The following is a 13,075-nucleotide window of genomic DNA, read 5'->3' as shown; positions in this document are numbered from 1 at the left end:
GTTTAAATAAGAGGCAAAGTAATAACGCTTTAAATGTTCGAAAGCTAATATCACACACATTAGCTTCTCAGCTATAAACGCAATAGAAAATGAGCCAGTCATTTTTTAAGTATCAATTGCATCTGCAGTGCTGTGCAGATTTTGGTCATGACTGCCTAACCACAGGCTGCTGTGCACACTGGTGCTCTCCATGTTAAACTGCAAAGGACTGAAGACCAAAGAGGTGCATAGCCTACGAATAACCCCCGCACACAAAGGATATGCGGAATAAGGACCCTCAGACGAATGCTGTAATACTGCTTTTATTTGAAAAATGTTGGTTCCATGAGTCTCTCTATCATTGGGTCAGAGTTTGACCTTGTGTGATAGTGTAAAATCTTTGATAGCGAATCGGCAATTCATTTTACATCTCTCCCGAAATAAAACCCGCCCTTTGAATAAAACATGAAAGCTCTGCTAAGCATCTCACGGCAGAAGAGTCGGGTTTAGTCCGTGTGTATTGGCCAACATTTCCCACTCAACCAACACTACCAGAAACACACAACCTGATCATTGTTGACGCTAAGGTGCAGAAACGGCTGTTACATTTGTCTACCATCATCATAGGCAGTCTCTCGAAATTGAAGAAGACTTGCTTCCACTCTAAAAATGAGTTCTTAGGTGACTGTACAGTCCAATGCGGGAATTACAGTCTCTGTCACAGGTGGGACAGACAGTGGTTGAGGGAAAGGGTGGGTGGGGAGTCTGGTTTGCCGCACACTCTTTCCGCTGCCTGCGCTTGCTTTCTGCATGCTCTCGGCGACAAGACTCGAGGTGCTCAGCGCCCTCCCGGATGCTCTTCTTCCAGTTAGAACAGTCTTTGGCCAGGGACCTGTTCAACCTTCGTCCCCTCCAGGCCAGATCCATTTGTCTACATAACGACAGTCACTGTACTTCAAGTAATTCATTGTATATGAAGCACTCAAAGATGTTTCTCAGAGTCATGATAAAGTGCTATGGCCTAGAAATTGGGTATCGCCCCATTGGTGGGCGGTAAAACTCGGGAGGCGCGAGACTTAGCACCAGACGCAGAAGTCTCGTCCCTCTCGATTCATTTGGGTTACCACCCCCAAAGGAATTGGAGTGCTAAATCAAGCTTCCTGGGACGGACGCCTCAGCAGCGCGACGCACTGCGCCGCGTAGCATTGTCGCGTCCGAGGGGCTCTTCCCTCAATTAACGGGAAGGGCCCACGCTGCCAACTCTGCAAAAAAAAAGACACCTACCTGGACCACTGGGGAGCGGGGGTGCCGCACGGTCAGCAGAGTGTTGGGCCAAGCGATTGCGGCCACGACCCCGCGAAGAAAGCGCATCAGGAGCAGCAACGAAAAGGTACGTTTTTCTTTCTGCACTCGGCCACTTCCCCATTCAATTTTCTCCCCGGTAGTGGCCGGCCGCCCAGTACATGACCCCTGAAGCTGTCACTGTCATCGACCGGTGCAGCTGCAGGGGGCGAAAGCCAATTTTGGGGCTGGGGCGCTAACGGGGGCGATACGCGCAGCGATAATATCACGGAAATCCTTATTAATCAGGAAATGGTGTTAGGGAAATTGATGGGACTGAAGGCCGATAAATCCCCAGGGCCTGATAATCTGCATCCCAGAGTACTTAAGGAAGTGGCCCTACAAATAGTGGATGCATTGGTGGTCATTTTGCAACATTCCATGGACACTGGATCAGTTCCTCTGGATTGGAAGGTAGCTAATGTAACCCCACTTTTTAAAAAAAGGAGAGAGAGAGAAAACACGGAATTATAGACCGGTTAGCCTGACGTCGGTAGTGGGGAAAATGTTGGAATCAATTATTAAAGATGTAATATCAGTGCATTTAGAAAGCAGTTACAGGATCAGTCCAAGTCAGCATGGATTTATGAAAGGGAAATCATGCTTGACAAATCTTCTAGAATTTTTTGAGGATGTAACTAGTAGAGTGGACAAGGGAGAACAAGTGGATGTGATGTATTTGGACTTTCAAAAGGCTTTTGACAAGGTCCCACACAAGAGATTAGTGTGAAAAATTAAAGCACATGGTATTGGGGGTAATGTATTGACGTGGATCGGGAACTGGTTGGCAGACAGGAAGCAAAGACTAGGAATAAACGGGTCCTTTTCAGAATGACAGGCAGTGACTAGTGGGGTACCGCAAGGTTCAGTGCTGGGACTCCAGCTATTTACAATATACATTAATGATTTGGACGAAGGAATTGAATGTAATATCTCCAAGTTTGCAGATGACACTAAGCTGGGTGGCAGTGTGAGCTGTGAGGAGGATGCTAAGAGGCTGCAGGGTGACTTGGACAGGTTAGGTGAGTGGGCAAATGTATGGCAGATGCAGTATAACGAGACCTGGGTGACATGGTACATCAGTCATTGAAAGTTGGCATGCAGGTACAGAAGGCGGTGAAGAAGGCAAATGGCATGTTGGCCTTCATAGCGAGGGGATTTGAGTATAGGAGCAGGGAGGTCATACTGCAGTTGTACAGGGCCTTGGTGAGGCCACACCTCGAATATTGTGTACAGTTTTGGTCTCCTAATCTGAGGAAGGACATTCTTGCTATTGAGGGAGTGCAGCGAAGGTTCATCAGACTGATTCCCGGGATGGCAGGACTGACATATGAAGAAAGACTAGGCTTATTTTCACTGGAATTTAGAAGACTGAGAGGGGATCTCATAGAAACATATAAAATTCTGACAGGATTGGACAGGTTAGATGCAGGAAGAATGTTCTCGATGTTGGGGAAATCCAGAACCAGGGGTCACAGTCTAAGGATAAGGGGTAAGCCATTTAGGACCGAGATGAGGAGAAACTTCTTCACTCAGAGAATTGTGAACCTGTGGAATTCTCTACCACAGAAAGTTGTTGAGGCCAGTTTGTTAGATATATTCAAAAGTGAGTTAGATGTGGCCCTTATGGCTAAAGGGATCATGGGATATGGAGAGAAAGCAAGAATGGGATACTGAAGTTGCATGATCAGCCATGATCACATTGAATGGTGGTGCAGGCTCGAAGTTTCTATGTCTCTGGGCGCAGGAGATCGAGGAACAACGCCATAGCGCTGCCGCTAAGCTCCCGCCCAATATGGCGGGAGTCGTTAACAGCAGTGCGCCCGGTCGCAAACACATTTGCGCTCCGTTAACACCTAACAGGAGGCGCAAAGTAGCTCAGTTTCTCCTATATATTTATAGGGTCAGACAAATTAAACACAAAGGAGGCCGTTCAGCCCTACATGCCTGTGCTGGTATTAGCTGTTCAGCTGGAGCTATTTAGTATAATCCCATTTCCCTCCCTTTTGCCAATAATTGCAGAACTTTCTTTATAATATGGTCATTTTTTTGGTTAATTTTTTTGCCTTGCTGACTTCCTGCTTTGATGCCTCACTAATCCATCATCCATACGCTGTTCCTCCCAGAATTCCAAGACATTCCATACGAGAATCTGACTGCAGAAGAACAATACAGTGGATCTCCAGATGATGACATCTTCAGGTGAATTGCTCAGATTTGTGTTATACAATGAAACCTGGTTACGATGAACACTATCTGGGACTGAATTATCTCAGAGCTGCACAATTAAGTATAGCAGGGGTCCATGAGTCGAAGAAAAATTGAAATAGAGCAACTATGTGGGGCCCATTACTGCCACACAGTACAGCTACTTCATCCTGGCACCCATAAGTGGCACACTTAAATTCAATACCATTGTCAGTCCACAGTTTGAAATATAGCCTCAAGCAGAATCTGTTAGGCTTCCGCTATCTCGAAGCTGTGTAAAACGAAGAGAAATAATTTCACACAGTCCACTAAAGGCTTTCCTTCATCAAGCCCGACTGCAACTTTCAGAGATTTGAAAGGAAATGCCTTGGAGGCAGTTCCGCTGTTTGTGAGCCAGTCCACGTTTGTGAGCCCTTGGAGCACTGAAGTGAAAAAACCCAGCCATCGTGTTACATTGTACAGCACAGAAACAGGTCATTTGGCCGAACCGCCCTGTACAACAACAACAACTTGTATTTATATAGCGCCTTTAATGTAGTAAAACATCCCAAGGCGCTTCACAGGAGTGTTTGAAGACAAAACAAATAAATTTGACACCGAGCCACATAAGAAGAAATTATGGCAGATGACCAAAAAGCTTGGTCAAAGAGGTAGGTTTTAAGGAGCGTCTTAAAGAAGGAAAGAGAGGTAGAGAGGTGGTTTAGGGAGGGAATTCCAGGGCTTGGGGCCTTGGCAGCTGAAGGCAGCTGAGCGATTATAATCGGGGATGCTCAAGAGGGCAGAATTTGAGGAGCGCAGACATCCCGGGGTTGTGAGGCTGAAGGAGATTACAGAGATAGGGAGGGGCGAGGCCATGGAGGGATTTGTAAACAAGGATGAGAATTTTGAAATCGAGGCGTTGCTTAACTGGGAGCCAATGTAAGTCGGTGAGCACAGGGGTGATGGATGAGCGGGACTTGGTGCGAGTTAGGACACGGGCTGCCAAGTTTTGGATGATCTCAAGTTTACGTAGGTTAGAATGTGGGAGGCCAGCCAGGAGTGTGTAGGAGTAGTCAAGTCAAGCGGTAACAAAGGCGTGGATCATTCTGTTATACTAGCAGAATTACATTGTGTAATCTTCTTGCCTTCCTAAGATATCATATCATTGGACTCACTGTGAGCAATGCCATGGAGGATCTATCTGGTATATATATGGAAGTCTTGTGTCATGTGCATGTTTTATCTGTCACACTACATAGAATTTACAGCACAGAAATGGGTCATTCGGCCCAACAGGTCTCTGCGAGTGTTTATGCTCCTCATGAGCCTCTTCCCACTCTACTTCACCAAACCCGATCAGCATATCCTTCTATTCCTTTCTCCCTCATGTGCTTATCTAGCTTCCCCTTAAATACATCGATACTATTCGCCTCAACTACTCCATCTGACAGCAAGTTCCACATTCTCGCCACTCTCTGGGGAAAGAGGTTTCTCCTGAGTTCCCTATTGGTTTTATTAGTGACTATCTTATATTTATGAGCTTCAGTTTTGGACTACCCCACAAGTGGAAACATTTTCTACCCCATCAAACCCTTTCATTATCGAGAGAAAAGAGCACTAGCCTGTTCTTCTATGCACCTTCTCCGATGCCTTTATATCTTATTTATAAAATGGAGACCAGAACTGTGTACAGCACACCAGTGCTTACAGTGTCAGCTATGGCTCAGTTGGTAGGACACTTACTTCTGACTCAGAAGGTTGTCGGTTCAAGTCCCACTCCAGAGAATTGAGCACAAAAACCTAAGCAACCCTCCAGTGACAGAGGTGCTGTCTTTTGGATGAGATGTTAAACCGAGGCCCCGTCTACTCTCTCAGGTGGATGTAAAAGATCCCATGGCTCTGTTTCGAAGAAGAGCAGGGGAGTTCTCCCCGCTGGCCTGGCCAATATTTATCCCTAAATCAACATAACAAAAACAAATTATCTGGTTATTATCACATTGCTGCTTGTGGGAGCTTGCTGTATGCAAATTGGCTGCTGCGCTTCCCACATTACAACAGTGACTACACTTCAAAAAGTACTTCATTGGCTGTAAAGTGCTTTGGGACATTCGGTGGTCATGAAAGGTGCTATATAAATGCAAGTGTGGTCTAACCAAGGTTTGATACAAGTTTAACCTAACATACAAGTTTAACATAAGGTGTTTCCTCTGCTGTCTGTTATTTTAACAGAGACGTTACCCCATTCACTTTAAATGAGTTAACAGAGCAATGGTAACCAAACGTTTTAAGCACTTGTTCATTACTATCGCAAGTGGCCCTTTCTAGGTTGGAGTGAGCAGAAGAAATCTGGCCCTTGTCCCCTGCTTTTTCCTGTACGGCTGAAGCAGCTTGTAACTGTGGTTATAAACATAACTATTCTAGCTTCACTTCTGCATACAAAAACAACAGAGGCACTTTAAGGCAATTTGTCTAAAATTGCATTGGTTGCAATGAATGCTTTGTGTTTGTGAATCTTGGGATGATTAAGTTGACAACAGGGTGTCGTTTCCACTCGGAAATGATTCCCGTTCAGGATATCAACATCTGCTGTGATGTTCCTGTTGCTTCGCTTCCTTCGATTTTATGGGTAACGTCCCTGATTCAAAACATCGGACAATAGATTGGAGGCTTCCCCCCTGCCCCACCCCCAATTCCCCCACCCCCGGGCAATAATTTTATTGAAAAAGTAGCGTGAAGGGTGACAGAATGTCACTAGAATGCATGAATGTGCTCTATTCCCCCGTTTGTTATTGGTTTGTGCATTCCAGTCCCTGATCAAAATGAATTTTAATGAACTACAGTGACAAGTGAGCAATTTGTTTGTTTCTGTGCTTGTTAAGAACTTATTCGAGTGATTACGGGATGCGGAACTTCAGTTACGTGTAGCGACTAGAGAAGCTGGGTGTAATGTATTTACTTCATGGGTTCTTTGCGTAAGAATTCATAGCAATACATTGCTATTAAGAACTAGTTGGTTTATTAACAAAGGTTTAACAATCACACTACACATTACCAGTTCATCCACTAGGCTCACAACTGCATACCTCATCGTGGATGAACTAGACCCAACTTACTGGGGTTCTATTGAGTCTTGTGAACATCACGTGACTGACTAAGCCACTCACAATGCAACAGCTTTACAACTATTTTAAAGTTGAAACATTAATACAAGTGCCCCCTGATTAAAGTGGGGTGGGGGGGGGCGGTCACTAAAACCGACACAATTAAACAAATTAAACTTTTGACAGTCAACTTAAATCAAATTAAAATTTTGTTGCCGGGGGTGATGATGCACTCCAGTCCCTCTGGCGCCCACCTCTCGCAGAAGACCACGATCAACAGCTCTACAACTATTTTGTTGAAGACAATAAACAAGTACCCCCTGATTAAAGGGGGGTCACACTCTAGAAACTTTCATTCAAGTGCCCTCTTGGTTTTCTTGAGGGCACCAAAAACACAATTGAACAATTTAACATAAACGGAACCTTTGTCAAATCAAATCAATGAAATCAAATTAAAATTCTGTTCCCAGTTGAAATGATGCACTCCAGTCCCTCCGGCGCCCACCTCTCGCGGAAGGCCACGAGTGTACTGGTAACCGGGCAACAGCTCTGCAAACCTGTGAGCATACTCACAGGTGCATACATTTCACTGGGATTGTTCTCCTTCGAGCAGAGAAGATTAGGGGAGGATTTAATAGAGGTGTTCGAAATCATGAAGGGTTTTGATAGAGTAAATAAGGAGAAACTGTTCCTACTGGCAGGAGGGTCAGTAACCAGAGGGCATAGATTTAAGATGATTGGCAAAAGAACCAGGACGAGATTTGGAGAATCTTTTTTTATGCAGCGAGTTGTGATCTGAAATGCACTGCCTGAAAGGGTGGTGGAAGCAGATTCAATAATAATTTTCAAACATGAATATAATACATACTTGAAAATGAAAAAAATTGCAGGGCCGGGCAGTGGGACTAAATGATTAGCTCTTTCAAAGGGCCGGCACAGACATAATGGGCTGAATGACCTCCTTCTGTGCTATGTGATTCTATGATTAATAAAGATAATCTGGGGCAGCATTCCACATATGTACTATCACCCTGAAGAGCTAGTATTTTACTCCGGGTCTGCCCTGCCATTAGTGAATTTAACGAAGGGGGAGATTTTGAAGTTGAGGAGTAAGCCAATAGCACAGTGGAAGAGATTTCTTGAACAGCAAGACATTGCCGCAGCCCTGAGTTTGAGTTTCACTGCAGTGCCCTGACTGAAAATTAAATGCAGAGCATTCCGAAATTTCCGGCCCCGTATAAAGGTCCATAAGCCAGCGCTCCCAGCCCGAATGGATGGGGAGTTTTGGTGCTCCATTCCCAACACACATCCCTGCCTGCCGCCACTTTGACCAGAGACATTTCAGGCACGGGAGGATTGCCTGCGGCAGGCAGGCGAGAGCCTGCTTAATGTGCAGAATTTTTACCTGAATTCGCGGGAGGTCCGCAACAAGCGAAACCTGGCGGGGAGGCAACTGAGAAGTGTATTTTGGTGAAGATTCCTGGTGGGCCAAGAGGAGTGGGAGTGCTCCTCCGCGTCCCGCAATGAACCCTTGGGCCTCCCCAGCCCCGGCCTTCCCTCTTTGGAGTCCCCTCCCTCGCAGCACTAACCTTCCCGGGGTCCGTCATCTTGGGGCCACAGTGACATTGGCATCCAATTTCCCGCTCCCGCCCACTGGCTGTGATGTCCTTCCCACCGGCTTCGGGCGGGAGGCAGTGTTCTGACTATTCAAATGAGGCCTGGCAGTTAAAATGGCGCAGGAGTTAAAAACCGGGCGTCAGCCAGCGACTCAGTGGGTAGCACACTCACTTCTGAGTCAGAAGGTTGTAGGTTCACTCCAGAGACATGAGCACAAAAATCGAGGTTGACACTGCAGTGCAGTGCTGAGGGAGTGCTGCACTGTCGGCGGTGCCGTCTTTTGGATGAGATGTTAAACCGAGGCCCCATCTGCTCTCTCAGGTGGACAGGAAAAGATTCCATGGCCACTATTTCAAAGAAGAGCAGGGGAGTTATCCCTGGTATCCTGCGCCAATACTTATCCCTCAAACAACATCACTAAAGCAGATTAACTGGTCATTATCACATTACTGTTTGTGGGAGCTTGCTGTGTGCAATTACGATGCCACATATGCACATTACAACAGTGAACAAAAAAAGGTACTTCATTGGCTGTAAAGCGCTTTGGGACGTCCGGAGTTCGTGAAAGGCGTAATATAAATGCAAGTCTTTCTTTTCTTTGTTATGGACTAGGTGTCTCTCCCCACACCCTGCCCAACCATACTCCCCATGGTAGTTTAATGGGTAAAAGTGCCACAAACTATGCTGCTCAGAAATGGCCAATGGTTTCACCCCTGGTCTGTGCTTGGAAGCTAATCTCAGTTGGGACAGCAATGGGGTGCATCTGGCCTCAAGGTTTGAGTTGGTTGGTTAGGGGAAGGAGGAAGGATTTGGCTAGGTTTGCTGCTTATGATCACAGCAACCTATGCTGCACGTATGTGTGTCAATGGATATCAGCTGAGGACAGAAGCAAGCTTTGCTGTGATAGCCATGAAACATTTGTGTACAGTAGTGTGTTGCCTATGGTACTGAGCTGACCAGCCCAGTTTAAATCATAGAATCGGACAGCACAAAAGGAGGCCATTTGGCCCATCGTGCCCATGCCAGCTCTATCCAATTAGTTTCCCCACCCTGCTCTTTCCCTCTAGCCCTGCAAATTGAACAATTGGACTGATAGCACCACTTGTGCAGGTATCGTCCTGTATAAGATTTAAGATTATGTGGACATTTGGATTCTAGATTAACTGGGGATCGGGTCTGAGGGAGGGTCAGAGTAGGGAATAATTCACTCTGCATTCAATCATTCTATAACTTAGCTGGAATCACCTGGTGCTACACTGGATTTCTGAAAATATTATCCTGTACTAAACATCTCTCACCTTGAATGCAAAATTCACCGAAAACAAAAGTTCAAAATGAAATCTGCAAAAATCAGGTCTGAAATTTTAAATCGGTCCTGTTTGCCCATCAATGTTGTTCATTGTTGGCACACGGTCCCCAAGGGCCCCTCCAGTAGCTCGCCCAAGTGGCCATCGCTCATGAGCGGCAGCGGGCTATTTGACTGTGTGGGCATTACACTACATAGGATCCCACCGACGCTGCACTGATTCAGGGAGGACACACCCACCAACCCTGCCCAGCCCGTCAGACACACAGACCTGGTCCCTAACTGCATGGTTGGCTCTTTCGTATCATCCGAAGTAGCCCAGCAAGCTACTTAGTGGTAAAAACGATCAAGGAAAAAGCGCAACAGCAGCTTGTCAGGGCAGCTAGGGAGAGGCAATATATGCGCTAATTGTGAACACGGCCTGAGAACCCAAAAACAACCAAATTAACCAGCCGTTTGAGTGAGGCTTCAACGGCCCACTGTGCCCTGTGGATCTGCAAACTAGCATGTCAGTGCCTTCAGGAGCAGTTAGAGAAATGGGGGCAGGGTTGAAACAAAACCCTGATATACTTTAGATTCTTGTGCTGTGAACTCCAACATTAAGTGCGTTACTTTATTGATTATCTGAAAAGTAATTGAAGTCACATAAAAGTCCCCAGATCGCAGTGCATAAATTCACAGCAATACCTGAAAGCATTAAGACGTCAAATAGCCTCTCATGGCTACCTGCCAGATTAAGAAAAAAACAGAGTTCCTGCTGAAGCTGGCTAACCAATTAAATTATAATTTCATATTCAAAGTAATTAAGCTATTGGGACAGTTAGTACTAAATAAATTATAGCGAGAATAAATCAGAATTCTTTACTGAACATTAATTTTATTGCAGTCTCCAGGGTAATACACTGGGTTTGGAAATAAACAAATTTGTCTTGTGGCACATGCCAGCGCTTCAGTAATAGACCTTCCTTGTGCTACTGGGCCTCTTGGCACCGGCTAACTGGCTCGAGTCATGAAAGTTAGAAACAATGTTTTCTTCTTCCGTATTCTCCCCTCCTCAACACCTGGCTGATATTGGGATACAGTTCCACCTGCGCCAGCAGCTTCTGGTATCCCAAACAAGTGGGAGCACTCTTCGTGTGTGAGGCTAGACAATGTGTGTGGGCAGGATATTCCACTGTGAGGGAATCACAAAGAACCTGATCCTATCCTTAGCACAAGCGCACGCAGAGCAGCAGACTTTCCACCAGTTAACGATGAGGGGTGAGAACTCTCTGTGCTTGTTTACCCACTCCCCACCCCAGGGGGCTGAGGCCAACTGTAGCACAACTCTCCCCCCCGCACTTTCCCAACATAGACTGGGGACCAAACCTGAGATTTACTGGTAATCGTGGCTTAGTATTATGGTGGGTGGTGTCTCTAACCACTCTGACCATTGGGGGAGGTAGTGAGCAACCTTCCAAGTGCTTAGTGCTACATTTGTTTACGCTATGATTCTGATGTGTGCATCACGCACTTGATGAGGTTGTAGATTCGTGCAAGATTTGAATACTGCTCATACCTGGGGAAATTCTTCCATCACTCCTCGCATACACACAGACAGGAGCGTGGTCAATCAGGAAGGTCCTTTAATGTGGGGTTGGGACAGGGGCGTATTAATCGCGGGGCGGATCAACCACGGGGTAGACTAATCGCGGGCCGGATCAACCACGGGGTAGATTAATCGCGGGCCGGATCAACCACGGGGTAGATTAATCGCGGGCCGGATCAACCACGGGGTAGATTAATCGCGGGCCGGATCAACCACGAGGTAGATTAATCGTGGGCGGAAAAAGCACGGGGCGGATTAACCGCGGGGTGGATTAGCCATGGGGCAGATTATCCGCGGGGCAGATTAACCGCGGGGCGGATGGGGCTGCAGCCCCAGGCCCACCAAAGAACATAAGCCCACCAAATAAACGTAGGAAAAAAATATAAGGCCTCCCAAATAGGCTGAATAGAATAGACAATAAGAGAGGAAAAACAAGACCAAGTAAAATAGATTCACTTGTTTATACCTATATACAGAAGGACCTATATACACTAATGTACCAATATACAGAACAGAATATGTACTAGCCTGTTTTATTTCATGTTATTGAGAAATTTGCATATATGTATAGGAATCTAGTATTGCAATGTTACCAGAACCAGAATATATTCCTACTTGATACAGAATATATGCTTTCATTGTTGAATATACTGGCCTATGTTTACATACTCAGAATCAGAATCATACACATAATGTAATGAACATGAACACAAATAACTATCGGTCCATTTGGATCATTTGCCCCAGGCCATCAGGCCCTTAACCGGGCCCTGGGTTGGGAGCAGCACTCTGCCCTTCCCGGCTCCACGGTCAGGTATGTAACTTACCTTCTTGGCTGGCAGACGTTCCCTAGGGGTTGGTTTCCCACAATGGCGTGGGCTGCCTTAGGGCAAACGGATGTCAGAGCGAGGACCTTAAGCAGGCGTTGGTCCCTTTGCATATAAGGGCCTAACACCTGTGTGGCTTCAGGTGTGGGCAATGCATGCCTCTTGTTTGTCCTTACTCAATATGATGGGAGAGTGCCATTCCTACCCACCATTTTGGGGCCTTAGTATGCTGGGTAACTCCTGAAAAACGGGTGCTATGCGGCCCAATTTCTAGGCCCACATAGCTTTCCACAATGAGTTATTCTGATTGACAGTTATTGTTGTCATGTGGGGCAAATGTGATGGCCATTCTGAGCCAGCAATGCCGTGAATCACTCGTTCAACTTATTTCTTTTGTTGGTGACAGTTGAGGAAAGAATGCTCGACAGACTACCAGGAGAACTCCCTGCACCTCTTCAAATAGTACCGTGGGCTGTTTAATGCCTATCTGAGCCAATGGAGCAGGGAGTAGGGCTTTAGCCAGTGTTCAGAGGAACAGAGAGTCTCGGGGAGGGTGGGGTCGTAGGGCTGGAGGAGGTTACAGATTGGGGGGGATAAAGTCTTGAAGTGGTTTAAACACAAGTATGAGAATTGATAAATTGGGGGACCGGGAGCCGATGTTGGTCAGCGGGGACAGAGTGATGGGTGAGCGGAACATGGTGCAGGGTAGGAGTTCTGGATGCGATGATGTTTACAGAGGATGAAGGATGGGAGGCCAGCCAGAAGAGCATTGGAATAGTTGTACTTGGAGGTGACAAAAGCATCGATGAGGATTTCCGTGGCAGATGGGCTGGGGAGGGGCAGAGATGGGCGATGTTACAGGAAGTAGGCTGTGTTTGTAATGGAGTCAATATGGGGTCAGAACCAGTTTGGGGGGGGGGGGGTGGGTGGCGTCAGCACTTTAGTGGGAATGGGCTCCAGGGAGCAAGAATTGACGAGATGCGGGGAGGTTTGGCCTGGGCAAAGGGAAAGGGGACAGCAGCAGCAGAATCAGCCGTAAGGTGGACTCAACCTTAGTGACAAAGAAGTCCATGAACTCCTCACACTTGTTGTTGGAGCTGAAAGTGGAGGGGACAGGAGAGATAAACAG

The 13,075-nt window shown here is 46.5% G+C and overlaps 1 protein-coding gene across 1 annotated transcript in view; it reads left to right on the top strand.

Annotated features, from left to right (window-relative positions):
- LOC139226917 (carboxypeptidase D-like) overlaps positions 1-13,075 on the top strand; it is a 216,772-nt gene that overhangs the window by 50,545 nt on the left and 153,152 nt on the right. Inside the window, exon 10 of the mRNA XM_070858009.1 lies at positions 3,430-3,522. Coding sequence (XP_070714110.1) covers positions 3,430-3,522 — 93 coding nt within the window. The remainder of the gene's footprint in view (positions 1-3,429; positions 3,523-13,075) is intronic.

This window comes from Pristiophorus japonicus, chromosome 16 (genome assembly GCF_044704955.1).
Source record: "Pristiophorus japonicus isolate sPriJap1 chromosome 16, sPriJap1.hap1, whole genome shotgun sequence".
Classification (NCBI taxonomy): Eukaryota; Metazoa; Chordata; class Chondrichthyes; family Pristiophoridae; genus Pristiophorus; species Pristiophorus japonicus.
Note: the sequence above shows the minus strand (reverse complement) of the source record. Positions and strands in the feature narration are given on the sequence as shown.